Here is a 26,701-nt window from a genome sequence, read left to right on the forward strand (position 1 = left end):
AAAGGAAGGGTTTAAAATAAAGTATTGACTAGCACAGTACTAAGCACTGTGATAAGCTCTTTACAATTATTTTCTCATTTGATCCTTAGAAGAACCCAAGTAGGTGGCTGCCATTATTATCCCCATTTTATGGTAGAAAAAACATCACAAGTTAAGTGTCACAAATTAGTGAATGTGTGACAGTAGATTTGGACTCAAGTCTTCTCGACTCCAAATCATGCACTCTTCTTATTATATCGTGCTGCTTCTATCATTTGGATTATTTTCCTTTCCTGCTTTCACTTTCTTGGCAACAATCTCATGAGTCAGGTATTCTGCACACATGCACACACACACACATACATCCCAGCAACTAAATTTTGGAATTGGATCTCATTCTTTGTGAAGGAGACCTAAAAGTCAGCTAGAATAACACCAAGGACCAAGCTTAAGAAAAACAGAGAAAATGATGTATGGCCTCCTTGGATTCCAAACATTCATAATCATGACTCCACTGAAATTCTCTCCCTTCTGGGAACTTCTGTGTAAGACCTCAGCCAACAAATTTGTCTGCTTAGCTTCATTTTTTGTTGAAAGGAGATTAACGGTCATATCACATGTGTCTGAGAATTTAGTGTTTATATCAAGTGACTAACAGCCCTGAAGCTTGAAAGTTCCATGGGGCCATTTACAAGGAAAAGCATATCATTCAATTCAACTAGCAATTTCTGAGCCCACGTCCATGTTTCAGACATGGTGCTAAGTGCTGGACCTACAAAGGCAAATATGAAAAAAAGTCCTACCCCTCCCCAGTTGGAGTAAGGAATAACACATACACCAAAAAAAGTACAAAAGGGGCAGCTAGGTGGCTCAATGGAGCCAGGCCTGGAGACAGAAGGTCCCGGGTTCAAATCTGACCTCAGATACTTCCTAGTTCTGTGACTCTGGGAAAGTCATTTAACCCTCATTGCCTAGCCCTTACCATTCTTTTGCCTTGGAACTTATACTTAGTATGGACTCTAAGACAAAAAGCACAAGTATTGTTTGCTTTTTTTTAAATAACTATAAAGTATTAAGAGGAGAATGGGTGGGCTCAGGAAAGAAACTAAGGAGTTATTCAGGCATAGGGATAAATCCACACAAACACATAAATGCAAGAAATAGAAGGGTCATATATAAGAAGTAAGCAAGTAGGCTGCCTTAACTAGATCATAGCAGTGACTCAATTTCTCCAAACTGCCTGACCTATAAAATGAGGAGGTAGATGAGATAAATCTCTAAGATTTCTTCCAACCCTTACATCCTATGATTCTGACCAACTAGACAAACATATACACGGAATCCCCAAAGTAAAGAAATGTGCATAGGTATAGGGAAAATTGTTATATTATTTCTTTTTTTTTTTCACTTAGTATAGAACCTGCATATATTTGAATATAGATCCTTCCACTCCCCCAAGTCAAATACAAGCTTCTAGGAAGGACTATTTTTTTACTTTTGCCTTTGTATGTCCAGTTCCTAGGACAGTTTCTGGTACATAAAGGTGGACTCAATAATTGGTAATTGAATTGAACTATAAGTCATTTGAATTGAGTGATGTACCTTGTAAATGGTCCTATGAACTTTATTTTTCCTTTTTTTTTCCCTATGAACTTTTAAGCGCCAAGGTTTCTGTTCACACCATCATTGTTTACCTTCTTCCAGTAAGCAGTAAGAGGTATATATGGTGGTATCTGGGTGGCTCAGTGGATAGGTAGCCTGGAGATGGGAGGTCCTAGTTTAAATCTGGCATTCAAACACTTCCTAACTATATGATCCTAGGCAAGTCACTTAACCCAATTACCTAGCCCTTAGCATGCTTCCCTCTCAGAATAGATATTTAATATCAAGTGTTTTTTTTTTTAAATATCAATTCTAAGATTTAATTTAAGGCTTTTTTAAGAGAGAGAGAAAGAAAGAATGTATGACTTAATTCAATTGCTCTGAACGCATATGCAGACAGATACCTAATAATTGTTTTTGATGTTACCTTTCTGATACAGTCACTGCAGGTGGGCAAGCTGGGCAGGGTGGGTGGTTGTAGCCAGGGGTGTCACTACAGCCCATGTCATGGCTGTAAGGAATTCCAAAGTAGTAACTGAAACCTATGGTCAAAGAAATGAGGTTAGCCTCCCAAGTCAGAGCAGTGTTGTCATAGGCAGCCATGGCAGCAACATTCTCATACAACCTCCTGATTTTTAATTCCCAATAATTTAATAGCACAAGGTATGCAATTTAAAAAGGATTTGATTAACATCCCTTTCCTTGTATTCAAAGAAAAATGTTGCTAGCTTCTGGTTGTAAGCCTCAATCTGCAAACTTGGAAACAGCATTCTGCAAGTAAGGAATTAACCCACATATCTGGAAGAACTGGCAAGAAAGAACTTATGGAGTCCTCATTTTCCAGATTCAAAATATTAACATTAAGTTACATCTTTATTCACAAAGCAAAATCCAATGATGTTAAGACACACTCTTCCACACTTCTCTCCTACACAAGCATTTTTCTTGAGGCATCTATGCACATGAAGAAACAACATAAGGTGGAAAGGGTATTGGAATTAGAGTCAAAGCAACTGGATTCAAATTCTATTTATTTGGGCAAGGCACTTTGCTTCACTGGTCCTTTCCTCATGAAGTTTTAAAAGTCAGGATAACCTCTAAAGTCTCTTCTAGTTCTAAGTCTATGAAACTGTGATCTTTCAAAGCTAGCATATCCAGAAGACTTACATACTTCTTCACTTGGTTTTGTTTTTATGTATAGATGAGGCTTAAATATATACAATAATGACTCACACTTTTGTAAACTTTTAAGGTTTTCAAAATGCATTATTGCATTTGAAATTTGCCCAAGCAGTTGCTACTTCCCATTTTAGTAAAAATTTGAATAATAATAATTCCCATGTTACAAATGTGTAAGCTCATCACCAGCTTATAATGGAGTTCTCCTTAACTAACCTCTTCACAATCTAGCCATCTTCTCTCCATGTAGCTTTGCTTCTATCCCTTCAACTAGAGGGAAAGGAAACCAAACTGTTTTGACTAGGGCTGACCTAAAGCAATGATCTTAATCTAAAGGGAAAATATCTTTGGAAATTTCCCACACTAGATATTCATTGCCCTATTGTTCCATAATTCTTGCCCCTTACCTCTTTTAATGAAAAGAATAAGGCTATCAGGTATGAATTCAAGTCAAGGAGCTTATTTAGCACCTATGTTGTGCCAGTTACAGTATATAAAAAGGTAAAAATAAAACAATCCTTACCCTTAAGGAGCTAATATTCTACTAAGCATAAACAAAATGTACACATATAAGCATATACAAAATATTTACATCCCTTCTGAGACCACTCTCCCAATACTGCTCTTTTTTTTTTTTAAACTCTTACCTTCTATCTTGGAATCAATACTGTGTATTGGTTATAAGGCAGAAGAGCAGGAAGGGCTAGGCAAAGGGAGTTAAGTGATTTGCCCAAGGTCACAAATCTGAGGCCAGATTTGAACCCAGGACCTCCAGTCTATAGGCCTGGCTCTCAGTCCACTGAGCCACCCAGACATCCCTTCAAGTAAATCTTAAGGGACTGAATTTCCACTATTGCTGTTCAAATGTGCCCCTACTTGCTACCAATTGCTTCCCAATAATAGTCAGTTAAATTTACCTAGCTTTCATAAAAAGTATGCACTGAGATGGTATAAGAAGAAGATTTGCTATCAAACATTGCTGTCTCCTGTCCTCCTTTCCCAGAAGCCTGGGTTATACTCTCCCACAAGTACACTGAGTTCCTTGAGAAAGGGTGAGTACAAACTTAAAATACAAAAGTAGTGAGGCACGTGTGTAGAGGACACAATTAGCAAGGGGGTAATTCAGAACTCCTGGTTACTGGAAGTCTTTTTCTCATTTCTGTGTTCTCATGTACCCCAGAGGTTACTGAAAGAGAGTAGAGATTCCTTATGAAATCCCAGTATTATGAGGACTAGCATCTATGGTGTGAGGGCTGGCTGAGTCCTTTTCAGGGCCACTCATCCACCTCTGGCGTCCACTTCTCACCAAGAAGTTGTAGCATGCACAATAGCCACATTTCTTGGAAGATGGGTGAAACTAGATTGAAGATAACCAACAGGCTTCAAACCTATCAGAAAATTAGAGATGCCTGCCCCAGGTATATATAGACGTCCCCCAGTGGAATGAGTAGATGAGAACAATTTGTTCCAATGACCCCAAAGGCAATGGAAGCAGGCACTGTGAAATGCTTAAAGCTTGGTCAGACATCAGAGATACTGAGGTCATCTACTACATCCCAAACCATCTCCAGGCATCCTGACATTTGTCCTGCCACTAAACTTGGACAACTCTAGAAGAAGGAGTGAGGCTGTTGACTGTGCAACTCTGAATTAAACCCAATTCTAGGGCAAGTCAAGGCATCACCTTCTGATGTCATTGGTCCTCTTTGAAAACAAAGGACCAAAAAATGACAGACTTGGAATTGGACTTCCTCTGTAACAATATGCTGAACTCCAAGGGCTGATGCCCTTGTTGAGTCCATAGCCAGCACTTCTTCCTATTGTGAGAGGATGACACTCCCTGAAGCTGCTTCCTCCCTCAGATGGGAGTCCTTAAAGGCTTATCTGACACATTGTGATAAGATTATAAGAAAATTCCTTAATACTTAGTCTGTTTTTTGGTTGAATGGTTGATTCAATTAAGGGGGAAACCCCAACACATAAATAAATACAATATAATTGTGAGAGCTCTGATAAGTGGAGGGATCAGGAAAAACACTATGCAGAAAGTAAGACTTGAGCTCAATCCTTAAAAACCCGAGGGATTCTACCATGTAAAGGGAGAGCTTTCCATTCATTGAGGTAGGAAATGGAATGCTATGAATTGACTTCAACTTTTCTCCTATCTTTAAACCATTAAATATCCTTACTTCTCCTCAATCCTTACAGTTTTATAAGAAAATGTACCCCTCCATCAGGCCCAAGCTCCTTAAACTCATTAAACTGTACCCTCACTGAATCCCAGAATTGGAAGGGACAACAAAAATCATAGCATAAACAAGAATCTCCTTTATAAAATTATAAGACTACAAGTAGTATCTAGCCTCTCCTTGAAGATTTTCAGTTATAGGGAACTCAATACTTAAAAAAAAAAAACTTACTTTCTGTCTTAGTGACAACTCTAAGACAGAAGAGCAAGGGCTAGGCAAACAGGGTTAATTGACTTGCCTACGGTCAAATATGTAGGAAGTATATGAAGCCAAATTTGAATTCTAGTCCTCCCAACTCTAGGTCTGGTGTTCTATCCCACTGAGCCACCTAACTATCCCAGAACTTTGTCTCCTACTTCCTATGTGAAACCCACCAATCATTCCTTCTCATTAATTTCCTTCCAAAAAGCCAAGCCTATTTAGAAAAGTACGCCTCTCTTCAGAAACACCTTGGTTTCCATTTCCCCTAGTTCTAAGGATAGAAACAAAGTGATACAGTGGGGAATATCACTAGACTGTGAAATAGTCAGTGAGGCAGAACTCCATTAAAAGCTGGTGTTAACAGCCAGTGTTTACTGAGTGTACTTTTGATTTAAGGATGTGTCCTAGACTAAAGGATAGCCAATTCTGTAACAAGAAAGTAACAGGGGAATATTCTATCAGGCTCCCTGAGAATTCTGTGATAAGAAATTCTTTTTTGAGACCAGAATTATAAAGACACTCTAGCTTTTAAGCATCATTTCTTTTAGTATATTGGATAGGGTTCTGGGCTTCAAATCATAAAGACAATAGCTTGACTCTTGTCTATTTTTCAGTTCTACTACCTTGGAGAGTGACCATCTTATTTCTCTTTTCCTTCATCCCTTCACTGTCAAATGTTTAGAAAGTAGTCTATGCTCACTGCTTCAATACTCATTTACTCCTCAGCTTTTGCAATCTGACTTCAATCCCACTTCTCTGTAATAGCTCTCTCTAAGAATATAAATAATCTCCTTATCACAAAATAAAATGGTCTCTCTGTATTTAGTTTTATTTTTTTTAACCTTTACCTTATATCTTATAATTAATACTGTGTATTGGTTCTAAGGCAGAAGAGCAGTAAGGGTTAGGCAAAGGGGATTAAGTGACTTGCCCAGGGTCACACAGTTAGAAAGTGTCTGAGGCCAGATTTGAACCAACGACACCCCAACTCTGGACCTGGCTTTCAATCAACTGAGCCAACCAGCTGCCCCCATCTTACCCTCTGTACAAACATTTGATACTGCTGATCATATCTTTCATAGTGACATTTTCTTCTCTTGGCATCAATGACAAAATACTCCTACACTCTTGTCTTATCCTCTCTCATTCCTGTCTTTTTATTCATGTATTCTAACAAAGCTCCTGTCTACATCTCCATCTGTTGAAGTCCCTCAACACTTCTAGGCATAAGATATTGGGTTCTTCATTATAGAAGGTTTTCAATAAAAGTCTAAGGGAGTATTGTTTGGGTATGTTGTTGAGGAGATTTTTAAGAATTCAGGTATGGATTGGACCATTTAGCTTCTGAGACAACTCAAAGACCCTGTAATTCTGAACTTTTCTAAGTCAACTTGATCATGTCTTCCAAGAAGTTCTCTCTGCTCCAAACTCACCTGAAAGTTATATCCCCCTCAAATTTTTCAGAGCACATTACTGTGGCCTCTCTTTTGTATTTATCATACATAGTTCTCTATATGCATTTTCTTACTCTTTTCTCCATTAGATAATTAGCTCCTTGAGAAAGGGGGTGGTGTCATATCAATGTTTATATCCCTAAAAATATTTAGTAAATGGTTGCTGAATTTTACTGGACTTACTGGAGTTCTAATGTGAAATAAAAGAGGCAAAGAAGCATACAGGTTTTAGATAAATAAGGGCTATGATTATTAGAGACAAGGTGGGCTCACAGACATTAAAATGGTAGTAGATGTTTAGTAACTTGGGTAAAGCTACTCCAGGGGCATGCCATGCTCCACATCGTGGATAAAGCATATATATCTATAGCTATACATATCTATATGTGGATATGGATAAATATAGATATTTGTTATTACTTGCATTTGTAGCCTCCTCTCCATTCTCACTGCCACTACCCTAGTATGGGTTCTCCTTGCTACCTAGTCATACTATTGCAATAGCCTCCTCCCAGGTCTTCCTGTGTCTGCTCTCTCCTTCCCATTCCTACCAGAGTGTGATAGGAGTCTTTTGTATTAAAAAATCTGGTCATGTCATTCCTCTGCTGAAGAATATTCAGTGGCTTCCTACTGTCTTCTAAAGAAAGTTCCAATGCATGGTGTGATATAGAATCCCCCTCTGTACCTCCATCCGTGCCATTATAGGGTAGGGAAAGTAGGAAGGGAATGAGCATTTATTAAGTACCTACTATGCATCAGGCATTGTGCTAAGTACTTTACAAATATTATCTCATTTAATCCTCATAACAAACTTGAGAGGTAGGTGCTACTATTATCTTCATTTTATAGCTGAGGAAACTGAGGCAGGCAGGAGTTAAGTGACTTGCCCAGAGATACACAACTAGTCAGTGTCTAAGAACAGATTTGAACTCTGGTCTTCCTGACTCCAATACTCTATCCACTATGCCATTAGCAGGTTAGTTCTTTTCCTTAAAAGGCATTGAAACAGTCCTTGAGACTTGGCTCAGTAGAGTAAGGTCCATGCCATCAATGCAGCTTCCTGACTGCCTGATTCCAAAACAAACAAACAAACAAACATGAAGAGTTCTGGCTGGTCTCTGAGGCTTCTGAACAGCAGACCAGCAGTGTAGCCAGTCCTAGCACTGGAAAGCTGTATTCTTCTGAATCAATGTTGTATCTTCAGTAAATATCTCTCCCCTGCTCTGGCCAAGTAAAGGTCCTTTTGTCAATTTTTAGATGAGCTCTGAATATATTGTTTTATTCCAGTCTTGAACTCGGATAGGTCAGCCCTGACCTAATACACTTGACATTCAAGGACCTTCATAATCTCATAGGAATCAGATGTAGAAGTAGCTCTAGAGCTCCAAATTCCAGTCTCCTTGAACATAGGGAAACTGAGGATAAAGGATAACTTAATCAAGGTAACACAACCAGTAAGGAATAGACTGAAGATGATAGTTTCATAGATTTAAGAGATTTGAACTCAGATCATACTGTACTCTTTCCACTTTAGCATCACTCCTAGTAGCAATCATCCTACCTTTCCAAATTTATTATATTACTCCCTTGCATGTACATTATTCTGTAGCCAAACTACTTTACATTTTTTTCTAAATATGCTGAGCTTCCTCTATTCCTTTGAGCATAATGTTCTCTAACCCTAGAATGCCTCCCTCCTTTTTTGCTTGTTGAATTCCTACCCTCCTTTTAAATATCATTTTTCCATGAATACTTCCCAGATTCCTCAGTTCTGATAATTCTATTCTCCAAAAGACTTCCCATAATGTTGTCTTGCAGTTCTCTAACAAATTCACCATAGAATATCATCTATCATATACTTATCTAGATTGTTGCTTTGTTGTTATTTAATCATATTCCAACTTTTCAAGACCCCATTTACAGTTTTCTTGGCAAAGATATTGGAGTCCTTCTCTAACTCATTTTATATATGAGGAAACTGAGGCAAACAGGGTTTAGTGACTTGCCCAGGATCACACAGCTAGTAATTGTCTGAGGCCAGATTTGAACTCAGGAAGAGAAGTCTTTCTGATTCTAAGGTTAGTGCTCTATCCACTGCACTAGCTCTCTTATGAAGCAGTAAGTTTCATAGGATTACTTCACTAAATTTTGCATCTCCTCTAGAGCATAGCAGATACTTAAAGAATATTTTTGGATGAATGTCTATGGGGTAGGAGCATATAGATAGAATGAGTCCAGAGATGGGAAATAATAAGGTTAGAGAATCTTTCAACTGGATGAGTGCTCAAAAATCATCTAAAATAATTTTTTTTATTTTGTTGATGAAACTGAGGTTTTCTATTTCAGTGCTTCATCCAGTGGATTTCCTGCCTCCCCACTAAAAGACTTCATGGATAAGGAGATTATGGTAACAAGGCCAGATGAAATGACTTTACCCCAGTCACATTAACCACTTTCCCCACATTAGTGACAGAACTAAAGATTAGAATTCAAATTTCTAAAATCTCATTCCACTACTCTTTGGACCACCCCACAGCAGATCATAGTAAAAGACAGATAAAAAGAACCAGAAGATGTCATAGAAGCCTGCCCTGAAACACAATGAGGACTGGGAAGGAAAGTTTAGAGACAGAAAAATATTGAGAAACTAAGACATATGGAGTTAAAGACTGAAAAGACTCCACCTAATTAAGATTAGAAAAGACATGTAGGGGCAGCTGGGTGACTCCTTGGATTGAGAATCAGGCCTAGAGTCCTAGATTCAAATCTGGCCTCGGACACTTCCTACATGTGTAACCCTGGGAAAGTCATTTAACCTCCCATTGCCTAGCCCTTACCACTCTTCTGCCTTGGAACCAATACACAGTATTGATTCTAAGCCGAAAGGGTAAGGGTTTTTTTTTTTTAATAAATTAATAAATAAATAGATAAATTTTAAAAAAGAAAAGAAAAAGAAAGGACATGTAGAAAAAATACTGGGCTATAATCAGGAAATATCTAGATTCTGGTTCTGCTTCTACTACTACCTCTCTGGGCCTCAGTGTCCTCAATTCAATTCAACATGTATTATTGTAGCATTCCGGGTTACTCCCTCTAATTCAGACTTGCAGGTAAGATTCTTAGAACCTGCTGCCTCAGGTTCTAGAATCACCCTGTGGAAACCTATTTCTAAAACTATAGCTCATGATCTCCATCCTCACCTGTGAGCTTCCCCTTAATAGATAGGCAGTTAATGCAATTTTCTCAAAGCCAAAGCATTTACAAATATGGCATAGTAAGAACAACAGCTGTAAACCATCCCCAAAATAAAACTGAGGTGACACTGTTATAAATACACTCAGCACTTGTGGAAAGAGTAGCATAAACTCCAAGTATAATCGCAGTGAGACATATACCTGGGGAATACATGTGGCCAAGGCTACTCACTCTTCTGGTACTATTGTTGGGTCTCAAAGACCTTTCTTTCTTTGTGTAGTCCTCTAGTAGTACAACTGTCAATGGCCAGAGCTAGTTCTCTGAAATCCAGATCCAACTCTCTTCCCTGCTACCAGGGGTCACCCTCCTTGAAGATGCATCTGGCACTGAATATCTCTTTTTAACTAGTTCTCTCTAGGGAGTGCTGCCTGGACTCTTTCAAACTGCTTGATGGGATATAACCTATGTCAGCTATTTACAGCCTTGGGGAGAGGAGGAGAGCCAAAATGTCAGAGCATAATCATCAAAAAATCATTTCTACATGTAATTGAAAAAATAAAATTCAATAAAAATTTAAAAACTGGTTTCTGGATGCAGTCTTTTTCTTGCTAAGTAGCTCCATTGCTAAGTACCATGGCTGATGGATACAGATGGCAAGAGCTTTCCTTCCTCTCTTACTAAGCGGTAAAGATCTCTGTTCTTCTCTAACTAATGTTTCTCTTCAACTGCTTCAAACTCACTGGACTGTTTTTTCTAAGGGTCACTGCAGGGAGGGGAAGTTAATGATTGTTTGTTCCCTCCTGACTCAGACAGCAAGGTCTCCATAATTTGAAAAGGGTTAAGAGGGTGTTAACACCTCATTAACAAATCAAAATTTCATTATTTATGATTAAATCCTATGACTGGTATCAAGTGAACTGGGTAGGGATTTGGGGGAACAAATCTTACTTTCTCTTACATTAATGAAATGAAGGTATTACATTAGATGATTTCCAAGGTGTCTTCCAACTCTCTGAAACAAGGTTGTTGTTTTTTTTATGATAACATTCAATAGAGTGAATGGGGGTCATCAGCAGTTAATAATAATAATAGCTAATACTTATCTATATTTTAAGGTTTGCAAGGTATTGCACTTACATTATCTTACTTATCCTCACAACAATTTCATGAGGTAGATACTAGAGTTATATTATCCCCATTTTACAAACAAGGAAACTAAGACTCAGATATGTTAAAGTGTCTAGCAAATAGTCACACAGCTAAGTCATTATCAGAGGCAGAATTTGATCCCACGTCTTTCCAAAACTAAGTCTAACATTCTTTCCACTGTACCATGATGCCAAACAATATGATCACTTTAGGGAAAGGAGCCATAGAGCACTCAAGAGAAAATTAAAGCAACACTAGATACAAAGGACCAGTTAATTTAATATCATTTCCATGAAAATGTCATATTAACTATAAAATAAAAGGATTTGACTAAATTCCTAACATTATCAACTCTAAAATGTATGGATCTTTAACCATACAAATCCCTGAGAGGGGAATAAACATATTCTGAAACATTTTAATAGGAAAGTCATGAAGAGAGAAGACAGCTAAAAGAAAATGTTATTTGGGAATAAGGTGACTTGAAGCTGTACAACAGTAGGAGGGCCCCTATACAGTGAAATAAGGCTGCTAATGAACTGTGAGATTAACTCACAGAAAAAAAAAACACAACATTGAATTCTCTTGTGAAGGCAGGAAAATGATTTTAAATGACATTGTATCTTTTTCCTAGAGCTTCTTTCCCTCAAATAATTACTACCCTCCCCACCTCCTTCCAAGCATCCTTACCACGGAAATTGGGTTGGTAGAGGCCATGATGACCAAGGTGCCACTTGCCTATTGGAAAACAAGAAAAAAAAGGTGATCAGCATGATTCCCTGTTCACAATCTCATTTCATTTAGGGAGTTGAGGAAACAGACTGTCCTCCATTAGCCTTTAATTTGAGAAAGGCAAACCAAAAGGTACTACAAGGAGCTATGCCAAGCAAGTTCTTCTCTCTAAGGATCACAAGCCAGGGTCCACTGGGAGATAGCAAGAGAGAACAAGATGTGAAACTCAACAAACAGAAAAGCAAATGGAGTAAAGGTCAGCTATTGAGCAACCTAAAGAATTCCATGAATTGAAAAGTTGTCTCTGCCCTCCCTATAAAGAGGATTCAGAGGAATAGGGCAACAAGTTCACAGTCCCCTTCCCATTTCCTTCTTCCCTGGGACATTAAATTGACATGAATTACTGAAAAGAGAATAAATTTCCACACACTCTGTATCAGGGACGCCTCACACTCACCATCTTCCTCCCTTTTGCCATACATTGAACATGGTTAATATATGAAGGGTAACAAAGAGGAAGATAAGTCCATAGGGGCATTTCCTTCACACCTGCCATCCCTGAACTGCAAAGTGCTTCAATATTCTCAAGGGCTATGAGGAGTTAACAAGAACCTGAGGGGAGACTAGGCCTGAAAGAAGGATTTTTCTGGTCTCACACAAAGCAATGAATGGTACACCGGGTTGATTTGCTTTAAAATTATTTCTTAGCAAACTAGAAGAGTCCTTTTAGGGTAGACAGTTACGAGTCATTTTGAGGAGCACATCCTGTTCCTTTAGAAGAAACAAGATAGCAAAACAGCACAACCAACATGAAGACTCAAAGCATTTGGTTTTGTTAGCATAATCTCTCCCCATGAAGTCAGTTAGGGGGACAGCAGGAAATTGACTGAATCTAGCTCTCTGAAACTGAAAGCAAGAGTTCCCCAAACAGCACATGTTCCCTCAAGATACTGTTAAGAATTTCATATTATTTTAAGAGAGCCAAGAAAGAAAAGGGGAAAGGAGAAAAACTATGAGACTCAAAACTCCAGTAAAACCATTCTCCTTAGGAAAGTAAAAAAAAAAAAGGCAGAATTAAAACTGGCATGAACTAGGGACAGGAAAGGAGGAAGGGAACAAGAATTTATTATAAACCTAACATATGCCAGGCATTCTGTTACTTTGACACATTAACTCATTTGATTCTCATGACAACCCTGTGAAATGATGCTATTATTATCACCATTTTACAGTTGAGGAAATTGAGGCACTAAGGGGTCAAGTGATTTGTTTAGGACCCCCAGCTAGTAAGTGTTGTTTGAATGCAAGTTTTCCTGACCCTAAGCTATAGTACCTTGCTGCTGAGATGACAGGGCCAGCCTCATATAGAAAATACAGAGGGACATTAGCAAGCCAACTTTTAATACAAAAGGTGTCAAGCACTGGAGATACAAAGGCAAAAATGAAACAGGCCCTGCTCTCAAGGAATGTACATTGTCTTGAGAAAAAAATAAATAATGTAGTTTAATTCTAAGAGAGAGAGAGAGAGCCCTAATAACTCAGAGGATCAAAATCTACTTTGAGATATCTGGGGATTCTGTGAGGCAGAGGTGAGGAGGGAAAGAGTTCATTCTAGAAATAAAACATATTGGCTTACCTATCATTCCTGTGATGTAACCAGCCTCTTGGAGCACCTGGGCTAAGGTGGTCTCATTAAGTGGAAGGCCTCCCACTGAGGTGATAGCAAAGTTGTGGGTAACTCCATTTCGCAACCCAAGCCTTCCAGTAAGCAGGCTGGCACGGGACGGAGAGCAGGTAGAAGCTGGAGCATGAAAATCCACAAATCTGGAAGGAAAGAAACTGGAAATAAACTACAAAGTATGGAATGAGTGCAAAAAAAAAGGACATTCAAAGAAAATTAGAGCTGGAAAGGACCTTAGAAATCATTTAGGGGCAGCTAGGTAGCTCAGTGGATAGTCAGACCTAGAGATAGGAGTTCCTTCATTCAAATCTGGCCTCTGACACTTTTTAGCTGTATGACTCTGGGCAAGTCACTTAACCCCCATTACCTAACCCATATCACTCTTCTGCCTTGGAACCAATACAAAGTACTAATTCTAAGAGAGAAGGGGAGAGGGAGAAGTGAGGAGGGGGAAGAGGCGGGGAAAGGGAGGGAGAGGGGGAGAGAGAGAAACAGAGAAACAGAGACAGAGAGAAAGAGAGAGAGAGAGAGACAGAGAGAGAGAGAGACAGAGAGAGAGAGAGAGAGAGAGGAGAGGGGGAAGGAAGGAAGGAAGGAAGGAAGGAAGGAAGGAAGGAAGGAAGGAAGGAAGGAAGGAAGGAAGGAAGGAAGGAAGGAAGGAAGGAAGGAAGGAAGGAAGGAAGGAAGGAAGGAAGGAAGGAAGGAAGGAAGGAAGGAAGGAAGGAAGGAAGGAAGGAAGGAGAGAGAGAGAGAGATACTGATAGGCCCTACATTCTAGTAGTGGAAGTAACTGGGTTTAGCAACTAGTTAGCAATAATAATTTATGAAAATAAGAAGCTACTCGTCTCTTCCCTCTAGTAGTAATATTCCTATAAGTAGATCTTAAGTGTACAGGGATTTCTATTTCTTCTCTTATAGAACAGTGTCTCATCTGGGGTCTCAACTCTTTGAATCCATGCCATCTTCTCCTCTATCCTGCCCCTGAACTGAAGCTTCTGGAGGGCTGGCACAGTATGCTTTTCCATCTTTGAATTCCTAATACTTAGTAAACAATACCTTAGGCATAATGCTTAATAAATATGTTGAATAAATAATCATTCTATAATCTTCCGTAAGGCAAATGAATGAGAACATGATGTTGTGGAAAAATAATGCTTGGACATGGAAGAGTTCAGTACAAATTTTGGATGGACTTCTCCAAGTGACCTTGACTAAATCATTTCATTTGTCTGAGTTGTGTGGTTCTTCATAAAGCTGTTGGTCTATATGTTCTTTGTCATCTCTTCTAATTTTGACATCCTATGAAATAGAAACCTTTCAATCAATGAAATTTTCCTTCCCTTTCAAAAGCAGTGATTAAGTTGCTAAATGAACTAATTTGAATTTCACCTCTTCTTAGTGAATGCCACTGTAGACAGGGGCAGGGAAGCAGGGAAGGGAGGAGGAAGTAATAAACAACAAAAAGGCTTTATTATTAGGGAAAAGGTCTTTTCCAAGTCAACCTGGGCAGGCACTGACCAACTGAAAGAACAAGGGCTTTCTTTAATTAAGGACTGAAAATAGAATGTAAAACAAAACAAAAATAAGAAACTAGACATTAAAATAATAAGAGGGGAATTTTGAAGTTATCTTTTCAATTGTTAGAAGTTGCTGGAATGAAAAATTCTCTTGTGCTGTCATGTATCTTGGGACCTCAAAGGGGAAATTTTTAAAAAAATCATTTCTTTATCCCCTGGCTATTTTGATATTAGGTCATTCTAGTAATATATTTTTCTCTCTCTTTTTTTTAAGCTATACCTTCCAGGTCTGGCTCTATCCACTGAGCCACCAGAGCAGCCCCCAACTGTGCTATCCTGATTGATAAGGGAGTTGAAACTTCACTAAATCCAGAGAAAGGACTATGGGAGTAGAAATGCAGAAGAAAAACATATGATTGATCATGTGGTTCAATGGGGATATGATTGGGGATATCAACTTTAAATGATCACTCTATTGCAAATAGTAATATGGAAATAGGTTTTGAACAATGATACGTGTAAAACTCAGTGGAATTGCTCTTTGAGGAAGGAAAGAGGCAAGGGAAAGAACATGAATCATGTAACCATGGAAAAATATTATTAATTAATTTAAAAAAAAAAAAGAAACTGCACTAAATACAACCCATTATATCTAACTGGCCCCAGACCAGGCTTCTCAAATTCATCTTAGTTAAAACCAGGGCCTGCTAAGCAAGGGCCTCTCTCCATCTGACAGAAACTTACACTTTCCTTTTTCCATTCCCCACCCTCCCTTCTACCTCTAACCCAGAAACAGTACTTGTATAGCAATAAAAGCATTGCTACTAAAAAGGAGGTGGAGGTTTAGTCATTTTTCAGTTGTATCAAGACTTCATTTGGGATTTTCTAGACAAAACCACTGGAGAAGTTTGCCCTTTCCTATTCCAGCTCATTTTATAGATGAAGAAATTGAGGCAAACAAGGTTAAGTGACTTGCTCACTTGTTCACACAGCTATTAAGGGTCTGAAGTCAGATTTTAATTCAGGAAAAGGAATCTTTCTAACTCTAAGTTAGGTGTTCTATCTACTATACCTAAGAGGCTCTTTGTTGCTGGTACAATTAACTGCCTTCTGCTTCTATTCACCATCCCTGTGGTTCCCCAGACCAAAATTGTCTTTTATACCCTCCCAATTACAATATAAATTCCTTAAGGAAAGACTGTCACTTCTGTATTTGTAACTATAGTTTCTGGTACAGAGAAGGTGTTTAATAAATGTCTATTTTTTACTCCTAACTCATGTCTGAAATTTCATCCTTAAAAATTTAATCTTTAGAATCTTACTATAAAATGCTCCAGGGGAAGCTAAGTGGCTCAGTGACTAAGAGACAGGTCTGCAGATAGGAAGTCTTCAGTTCAGATCTAGCCTCAGGCATTTCCTAGCTGTGTGACCCTGAGTGTGTCACTTTACCCCATAGCCTATCCCTTACCTCTCCTGCCTAGGAATCAATACACACAAAAGGTAAGATTTTTTTTAAGCAAATTCTCCAGAAAAACTCATCCATTACTTCAGTAAATATTTATAAAGTCTAGAGTCTCTACCTTGTAATAAGGTACTAATGAAAAAGAGATGATTCTTATTTTTCAAGGAGTTTACAATCTAGAAGACAAAATTGTAATGTATAGTATCTTATTTGATCACAATAAGGTGTGAAATAGGTAGTATGTCATTATTATTGCCATTTCACAAAAAGAAAAATGAGACTCAGAAGTTACGGGACCTATCCAAGGTCACACATAGTAAATATTAGGACTTGAACTGGGATCTTTTGCTACCATTTCCACTGTCTAGTTAACCATTCTCTCTCAACTTATACAAGTTGTAAAGGATGCTTTCCATCTAAAAAAGGGGGCAATCAATAGTCCATGAACAAAAGAAATATTTTATTCTGAAAGTTGAGGATACCATGATGTCTTCTAAATGAAACCTCAGGCATTACTGCCTTCCTCCCTACATTCCCCACCACACAAAATTCCTCTAATTACTTTGTATATATTTTGTATAATAAGAGTACTTTACAAATACTCTCTCATTTTATGCTCACAACAACCCATGGAAAAAGGTTTTATCATCCTCATTCTATAGATGAAGAAACTGAGTTTAGCAGAAATTAAGAGCTATTTGCCCAGGGTCAAGCCAACAAACATTTAACAAGTCAAAAACTGGGAAGAGTCCGAGCAGCAATTTGAACTCCGTTATTCCTGACTCCAGAGCTAGCAGCCATCCATCGTGTCCCTAGTTGCCTCGTGTATGTGTACACATTGTCTCCCCTGCATTTTCATCTTCCTATCCTAGGTCCTAGTGCATAGCATGTAAAAGGCACTCAACAGTTGGAGGAAAAAAAGTCAAAATAAATAAGGGGGCAGGTACCTAAAATTATCAGTCAAGAGCAGGGGAAAGACTCAGAAAGAGGGAGTAAGAAGCACCCGTGTTGGGCTCCTTCCTAAAATTTCCTGGGACTGGTCCTGTTCTTTATTCTCTAAAACCACTTCAATGCTATCAATCATGTTCATGTAGAAATAATGCACTTAGCATATTTCTCCTTAAATTCCTTTAAACTATTCATATTATCACCTTCATTTTAAAATTTGAAATTGTTATTGATATACTTTATTTTTACATGACCTTTACATCTAAATATATTCCCCTGCCCCAGCAAGCCATGCTTATAATAAATTAAAAAAGAAAGAAAAGTTCAACAAAATTAAACAACACATGAATTGAACATGGCAATATTTGCCATATTTGACAATGACAGTGCCTCACCTCTGTAAAAAAAGGGGGGAGTATTTTTTCCAGTTCTTTGGGGACCAACTCATTGTCATTCTTTCTATTTTATGTTGTTGTAGTCATTGCATATAAAGTTTTCTGGTTCTATTTCCTTTACTCTGTGCATTAGATCATGTCGTCCCATTATTTTTTGAATCCTTCATGTTTTTCTTTTCCTGTAGTTCAGTAACATTCTGCTAAAGTACAATGTTTAACCACACCCCAGTCAATGGGTATCTACGATGTTATCCATTCCCAGTCAATGAGTGGCTACCTTGTTTCCAATTCTGTGTTACCACAAAAAGAGCTGCTCTGAATGTTTTGGAGTTTAATAGCAACTTTCTGGCTTTAATCTCATTGAGTTGAATCACTAAGTCAAAGTACATACATATTGTACTCACTATTTAAAAAATATAATTCCCAACTACTTTTCAGAATGGTTGGGTCAACTCACAACTCCACCTACAAGATATTTTTCAATTAATCAAGAAAGATTTTTATAGCATCTACTATGTGCTAGTTACTAAGTATGCAAAAATAAAAGTCAAACAGTTTCTGCCTTATTTATATTCGTCAAAAATGGATAGATTCTGGATTCGGAAAGGAGAAAAAATAGGTTCAAATCCCACCTTTGATACTTAATTGCTGAGTGACTTCTGGGCCTCAGTTAACCCCTAATACTTGGGGAGGGGAGGGAGATAGATTCGATAATATCTTAAGATCTCTTTCAGTTCTAAGTCTCAAATGCCTAAAAATTTGTATCCCTAGCAATTATTGTAGTGCCTAGCATACAATAAGCACTTAATATATATTTGTTGAGGGGAAGCTAGGTGGCTCAGTGTATAGAGCCAGACCTGGAGATGGGAGGTCCTGGATTCAAATCTGGCTGCTGACACTTCCCAGCTGTGTGGCCTGGATAAGTCACTGACTACTCAATTTCCTCAGAGCTAGAGAAGGAAATGACAAACCACTCTAGTCTTTCTGCCAGGAAATCTTCAAATGGGGTCACAAAGAGGTAGACATGACAGAACAATAACAACATGTGATAAATAGTATAGTTATAATTTTTAGAGATAAACTGAGGCATATCCAGACTAAATTAATTGTCTAGGATAAAATGTAGGAATAGAACCTTAAGTCCCAGCTTTTTAATGTTAAGGTGTGTTAGGATAATTTTAGTGTTTTGACTTAAAATCTAAAATAAGTGGTCACCATGGGAAATTCCCAAATATGAAAATACCCAAGTCAGCTAGGGATTTATGGAGATTTTAATTAATAAAGAGAGAAGGAATTAAGGGAAGGAGAGAGAGAGAGAGAGAGAGAGAGAGAGAGGAGGGGGAGAGTGAGAGGGGGAGAGAGAGAGAGGGGGAGAGAGAGAGGAGGGAGAGAGAGAGAGAGAGAGAGAGAGACAGAGAGACAGAGAGACAGAGAGGAGAGAGAGAGACAGAGAGGAGGGAGAGGGGGAGAGAGAGAGACAGAGAGACAGAGAGACAGAGAGAGAGAGGAGGGAGAGAGAGAGAGGGGGAGAGAGAGAGGAGGGAGAGAGAGAGAGGGGGAGAGAGAGAGGAGGGAGAGAGAGAGAGAGAGAGAGAGAGAGAGAGAGAGAGAGAGAGAGAGAGAGAGAGAGAGAGAGAGAGAATTAATTTAAACTGCTCTGGCTCAGGCTGAGTCAAGCAGTAGTTAAAGGCCTAAGCCAAAGTGGCCTCCCTGAGCCTAAGGGAGAACGAGTCAGTCTTATTACTCACCACAAGACCATCTCCAAGCAAGTTCCAGTCCTCCATTGAATCTCCTTAACTCTAATTCCCTGAACTGACTTTTTACCCTTCCTTTAAAAAAAAAATTTTCTCTTATGTCACCTCCCCTAAATTTTCACATCTACTAATCACAGTAGACGCTTTTTTCCAGGACTGCCCATTCTTAGTTTTCACCACTCTTTAGTTCACACCTTCTCTGGTTAGATTATATCTTCTGAGTACTTCACACCTCTTTGTTATGCTTGCCTTTTGTAAGTTACTTGACCTTTTGGTGATTAATTTAGCCTTTAGCTACTTAACACCTTTTTGTATTAGATCTAAAAATGGACCTAGCTTAAGGTTCTAGCTTTACTATAAGTTATGAGTTAGGGACTTTCATTGTTCAATCAGGAGTTTACAACTTTATCTTCCCCTAAGGCACTGTCTGAGTAGGGTGGAGTAATTTTAAAAGTTCCCAATACATTCTTGATTCTTGTTAGACCTATAGTGGTAGTCTCTCGGTGACCAAGAATGACATTGAAGAGGGTGGACGGGGTTAGGATAGATGAGTGTGCACAAAGATACTTGTGCGTGAAAGAGATTTAAGTGGAAAAGTCGATGCACAGAGACAGTCCCACTCTCTCGGCATTGGAAGCCTGGGTCCAGTGGCATGAAAAATTGTTACACCTGAAGACTTCCTCAGCTGCATTGGATGGCCATGTTGTCTTTTGTGCTCCAACATGCCCTAAGCACTCCACAGTGCTTTGCTGCGTCGCCATCTCAGCTGTTGAACCTTCTTATTGGTTTCTTCTACCTGTTCTGCTGAAGCAGTCTTCACATGCTGGGTGAGCAAAGCCCTGGTTCACCAGGGGTCGATGACCCGATGGCTACCCTCACAAGGTTTAGCTGGCTTGTTGAAGCCGTTGCCCAGGGTGTGGCCGCTGCTGCATGCTAGCAGCTACTGGGAGCCACAAGTGAAAGCTGGGTGTCAGGTGGGGGTCAGAGGCTAGAGAGCTGCCCTAGGAGGGCATGACAAGCCCTCCATACCAGAGATACTACCCCTCCCTGAGCACCCCATACACTTGTTAGACCAAGTATCTCCATTGTTACAATAAGGGAATAGTTTAAATCAAATCTTCTAAGGTACAGTCTGAGTAGTTTTTTAAGATTCACAGATGGTAGAGAAGAACAGAAGAACAAATACTGGTCCCCTTTCCTCTAAGGATACCCTTTTAAAGTCTTGATACAGTAAAGATAAATGAGATTAAAATACATGAGAATTCTTGCAAGGGAAAATGCCTTGCTAGGCAATTTAATTTAACAAAACAATTATGAAGGATTTAGTCTATCAGACATTGTCCTATAAAGACAAAAAATGAAAACAGTCCCTACCCCCAAGGAGCTTACATTTAATGGGATCTGACTATTCTTTTATCTTCAAACAAAGAAGGTTTTAAAGAGACCAAGGGGGAGGGGGGAGGGAGATCCAATTATTGATGGATGGATAGGAAGGAGTCCAGGGAGGCAGAGAACAGGAGGGCTACATGAGGTATGGATGTAAAGCAGCCCCAAACAGGAAAAGTTCAATAGAGAATTCTACTTCCTAACAAATGATATTATCTCAGAGTATTAATGATTATTCTCAGTTTTGTCTATGAAGCTTTTAAAATGAAACTGCACTTTGGCAGGTAAGACAATGGAAAACAATCTGGAGACATCAGGATTTGGTTTTTTGGTTTTTGTCTGATAATTCCCATGAAAGTCTTTCTCTAATGAATGTTTCATAGTAGTGTGAGATGACCTCTGATTTCCCTAAGCTAGTGTCTGATATTCTCATGATGGCATAAAGTAGCCAGAGGTTCAAGAGAATAGGCTCATGGCAACACTAGAAGATTTAACTAAAAAGAGTGGGGCAACATGACAGTTGTGTGGGGAGACAGAGAAATTGATGGATGGATAGGAAGGAGTCCAGGGAGCAGAGAATAGGAGGACTACATGGGGTATGGATGCAAAGCAGCCCCAAACAGGAAAAGTTCAAGGATCCTGAACCTCCCTAAATTCAAAAGAGAAAAGTCATTGCCCCTCCCTTCTTCCACACTGAATTCCTGGCCACCTTCTTTAGGGAATGGAGGAGCAACATTTTCTGTCCTAGCACTGTATGGCCTCTCCTGGTCCTTGTGTACTTTGGGCAATTGCAACCTTTTATTATGCAAAAATTCCAATATGCTTTGAAAATGCAAGAATATGTAGTACAATTGATGTTATATTTATTACCTCTGCATTTACTAACAGGAAAATGTTTGTTTAAATACTCTCAAATCAGTTTTTGGAATTTCATAAGCAAGCAAGATGTAATAAAGCCTGTTATTTTCCCCCAAAATTATCACTTTTGCAGGTCTTGATCATTTGAGATTAGCAAAAGTGAGTAATGATAGCAGTTCTGGAAGCATGGTTTTCTGAATCACAATCACCTCTCTATTCTCATACTCTCCATCCTAGTACAGATCTTCATCACCTCTCTGCTCCTAGTCTCTGCCCTCTGAAATCTATCCTCCATATAGCTATCAAATTGGATCTCCCTCCCCCCCCTCCTTCTTTCCCTCTCCCTCTCCCTCTCTCAATGACTTCTAATATAAAATATAAACAAAACAAAACAAAAACCATGTCTGGAATTCACTCTCTCCTCATCTCCACATCTCCAAGAATCACTAGCTTCCTTCAAAGCACAATTTAGGTGCTACATTATAAATGAGGAGTTTCTTGAACCCCATCTCCTAGGACTTCAAACACTTTTACCTCCTGAAATTACTTTGTTTTAATTATAAGTGTGTATATTTTATTCCATTAGAATATAAATTCCTCAAGTGAAAGGTTTGGTTTTTTTTTTTACCTTTGTCTCTCCAGAACCTAGCACAGTGCCTGGCACATAATAGCATAACAAGCATACAACATAGTAGGTGTTTTTAAAATGCTTGTTAAATCCTGAAAGACTTATGAAAGGAAATGCTATCCACTTCCAGAGAAAGAACTATTGGAATCACTTTTCATATCAGTGTATTTATGGTTTTATTTTAGGGGTTTTGGTTATGTACAACTTTGCTCTTACTACAATGACCAATATGGAAGTGTGTTTTGCATGACAATAAAAAATTTTAAAAATGCTTATTAAATTTAATTGAATATCAACCAATTAATAAAAAATATAAAGTTGTCCACATGAGATAAGTACTGCCAGTCAGTTGTCTCCCTTACATTTATCATGTGACTGCTAGGGTTTGAATGCTTTGTTAGAGGAGGAAAACAAGGAAGACAAAAACATAGTATTTGCATAAGGAGCCTTCCCAAGGTCTCACTTTGGGCTTGACTGAAAGGATACTAGAAGGACACACTTGAAAAGAATAAACAGGACTAAAAAACTATGGCTTTTAAGTATTCTCATTAGTATTTATCTGATAATCTACTAGGGACTTAAAAAAATTAATCAATATTTCTATGAAGACAGTATGTTACACTGAGTCAATAGCCTTTAATACTCCATTTTACAAATTAGGGGAAAAAAATGAAGGTAACTGAATAGTTAGAGAGAAGGTCCTAGGTTCAAATCAGGCCTCAGACACTTCCTAGCTGTGTGACCCTGGGCAAGTCACTTAACCCCCATTGCCTTGTTCTTATCACTCCTCTGCCTTGGAACCAATTCACAGAATTAATTCCAAGTCAGAAGGTAGTAGTTTAAAAAAAGTTATTTGGAGCCAGCACTTGATAAATTGACAGGTACATTTAAGGGACACCCCAAAAATAGTTGCATTATTTAATTTCTCTGAGTCTTAGTTTCTATATCAGTAACACAGAAATACTAATACTTGTACTACTACCTATAGGGTTGCTCAAATGAAATATAATCTGTAACCATAAAGCACTTGAAATTTGTACATTATTATTTACATTATACATTTCTTATGTATAGTTATAGTTATATATACACATGTATCTATAGTAATAGCTGTGCCTTATATGAGCCGTTGTGTGCCCATTTTTTGTCTGGGGGTGTGTGATTCGAAGAGCCTATGTTAAGATAATTTTCATGATGAGATAGCATATATCAAATATAAAGTGCTCAGTGATGAAGGCAACTCATTGGCATAGTAGATAAGAGTGCAAGTCCTAATCAGGAAGACTAGTGAATTCAAATCCATCCTCAAACACATACTAGCTATAGGACCTTGACCAAGTTACCTAACCCTGACTACCTCAGTTTCCTCATCTATAAAATGAACTGGAGAAAGAAATGGTAAACCACTCCAGGATCTCTGCCAAGAAAACCCCAAATGGAATCACGAAGAGTTAGACTCAACTGAAAAAAAAATGACTGAACAACAATAACAGTGATGATAGACTGGGTACCATGCAATTACTATAAATAAACTTGGTCCTTGCATCTCTAGCAGCTCTTAATTAAACCCAGGCACAGTATGAGGCAACCAAAGGCATGTCAACAAAGAGACATGATTATCTTTTTTAAGACTCACCTCATCCCTTCAGCAGCCATTCTATCCAGTTGTGGAGTATCCTTTGTTTCTGCCCAATTTGCCCCCAAGTCACCCCATCCCATATCATCAGTCAAAATGATTATAAAATTAGGCCTCTGGAGGCCTGTCTTCCAAAAGAAATGAAAATCCACAAGAGAGAAAAGCAACCCTGTTAAACTTGCACCCAGCAGCAAAACTTTCAGAAAAAGTCCCTCCATGGTCTTAAAAGGGCTGGATTCCAGGAATCTGGAGCAGAAGTGGGTGGTGTTACTCCAAACCTTTCCTTTGGCTATCTTCTACTCACCTTCATGTCAACAGAGCCCCCCAGAAGACAGAATTAGGAGCAGCACAAAAAAAGGTTTCTCCTTTTCAATGGTGGCAACACCAAAACTGAAGTTAACAGACTGTGATTCTGGGAGTTGGGGGGGTTAGGAAACTGGCAGCCCACAAGATGGCCTTAGTCTTTCCTGTCAGTGAACCGTATCACTCACCAGACTGGTAGAGGGATACATTACACTGGCATTTGATGTTTACATATGGGGCCCACTGAAAAAAAGCTAGGGTTTTTTTTTCTTTTTTCTTTTCTTTTAACAAGGCATATAATTCCAAAGGCAGTGGCTCCAATTCTTCTACAGTTTCCATATCATGCAAGGTTGCTTAGAAAATGGCTCCACCATGCAGTTGTGAGAATAACAAACTAATGTTATTTGAGCTGCAAAACAAATCTCACAGCTGCTTGGGGTGCTGCTTCCCTATGAGATGAATTCAGGCAGCTGCAGAACACCTGGATGTTCTTAGTGGATGCAGTGGACATTGGGTGAGGATTCAAATTCCAGATGGTGGAGTGCTTCATTTCTTTGTAAAGTTTTTCTGAAAATGCACAAACACAAACACACATTCACTCACATACATAGTGAAGAAGAAAATTAGACTAAAAACTGCCAGCACAGCTGTGTTTTATTCAGTATGTTAGAAAAGAATGGCTTTTCCATGCCAACAGATGTTTTCTTCCCCATTCAAATATTTAACCTGTACATCAGTTTCTCTAAAATAATAATGACATTATTTCCAAATGACCTGATTCACAAAGACTGAAAAAAAAAATCTTTCAAAAACACATTACCAGTCCTGAAGGAGGTGGGTAGAAAGGGCAATAATTCCACTAGGATATCATTCTTTGTAATAATGATGCTATTAAATAAAATTGTTTTGCAAATATGCTCATTAACATGGAATAATAATAAACAATTAACATTCTAGAACTAGAAAGGACTTTGGAAACTATCTAGTCCAACCCTGTCTTTTTATAGATGAGCAAGCGAAGGCCCAGGGACATGAATTCACTTGTCCAGGATCACGCTGGTAACTGGCAAGTTGGGATTTGAACTTTCTCCCTTGTACCATGTTGCAGCATTTTACATCTAGTATAGGATTTGAAAAAAGGAACTGTGCCCTCTTTTTCAACCTGACATGGCTCCTTTACTAAAATATTTGAAGAGATGATAGAAAACTAAATTATCATGAGTCTGGCACAGACTAGACTTGAAAGTACTAGAAAAAAAAAAAGAAAAACTGTCCTAAGATAAGCAATTTTAATTCCGTCTCCTTGAGTACAAAAAACAAGAGATCAGAGTAGGAAATGGAATCAGTATGAGGCCAATGTCTTTAGTACATCAAGGAGACTTTATTCACAAGGTCAGTAAGGCAGAGGCAGTGGGATATAGGAAGACATCAATTTAAAATCAGAAATTCAGGACTAAGAAGAAGGCAGGCCACTTAGAGTATAAAAAGATGGGTATTTTAATTCTACTACAACTGGCATTATGACAGATTAGTCATAATTAGTCATTACTGTATCATGGAGATACATATCTGATATTATAGAACCAGCTAACTCAACTGTTCACAGTTAATTAATCAACAAACATGGATTAAGAAGTACCTACTATGTGCTGGGCAGTATGCTAAGTGCTGTGGATACCATTATTTTTTTGAAGGCCCTGCTCTCAAGGGCAGTCCCTCAGAATCTACTGGGGGAAACAGCATGTAAACAATAAGTAAATATAAATGTAATAAAATAAATTGGAGATAATCAACAGAGGAAAAGTACTAGTATTAAGGAGGATAAGATTTTAGATGGGACTTGAAAGTAACCAGAGAAAGCAATAGAAGGAGATGAGGAAGGAGAGAACTCTTGGAATAGGGAACAGGCAGTAAAAATGCTCAGAATTAGAAGATTGAGTATCTCTTGTAAAGAAGAGAAAGGAGACCAGCCTCACTGGATCACACACAGTATGTAGTGGCAAAAGGAGTAAGATGTAAGAAGCCTGGGAATGTATGAGGAGATCAGGCAATTAAGGGATTTCAATGCCAAACAGAGGGTTTTATATTTGTTCCTAAATTGGTAGGAAACCACTGAACTTTATTGAATGAGTGGAGAGGTAACATGGTCATATTTGCATTTTAGGACAATCAGTCAGGCAGTAGAATAGAGAGACAGTAGTAGCCTGAAGTGGGGAAAGACTTCAGGCAGAGAGACCAACCAGAAGATTATTGCCAACAGTTGTGGCTACACCGAGGTGATGGCAGTGTCAGAGGAGATAAGGGGGTGTTATAAGTGAGATGTTATAAAGGGAGGCTTGATAGGACTTAGCAAGATATTGGATATGGGGTGGGAGAGATGAGTGAGAGTAAGA

The 26,701-nt window shown here is 38.6% G+C and overlaps 1 protein-coding gene across 13 annotated transcripts in view; it reads right to left on the reverse strand.

Moving 5' to 3' along the window:
* ARSG (arylsulfatase G) overlaps positions 1–26,701 on the reverse strand; it is a 215,623-nt gene that overhangs the window by 69,961 nt on the left and 118,961 nt on the right. For 9 of the 13 annotated variants that reach the window (XM_056817253.1, XM_056817254.1, XM_016430681.2 and 6 more), the window contains 4 exons: positions 24,006–24,875; positions 13,377–13,564; positions 11,699–11,746; positions 2,009–2,123 (listed from right to left, as the gene is read on the reverse strand). In XM_056817253.1, the coding sequence (XP_056673231.1) occupies positions 2,009–2,123; positions 11,699–11,746; positions 13,377–13,564; positions 24,006–24,223 (569 nt within the window). In that variant the 5' untranslated portion in view covers positions 24,224–24,875. The remainder of the gene's footprint in view (positions 1–2,008; positions 2,124–11,698; positions 11,747–13,376; positions 13,565–24,005; positions 24,876–26,701) is intronic. The other 4 variants (XM_007482748.3, XM_007482752.3, XM_056817258.1 and 1 more) reach the window with 1 other exon arrangement.

The sequence above is a fragment of the Monodelphis domestica genome, chromosome 2 (assembly GCF_027887165.1).
Source record: "Monodelphis domestica isolate mMonDom1 chromosome 2, mMonDom1.pri, whole genome shotgun sequence".
NCBI classification, from domain to species: Eukaryota; Metazoa; Chordata; class Mammalia; order Didelphimorphia; family Didelphidae; genus Monodelphis; species Monodelphis domestica.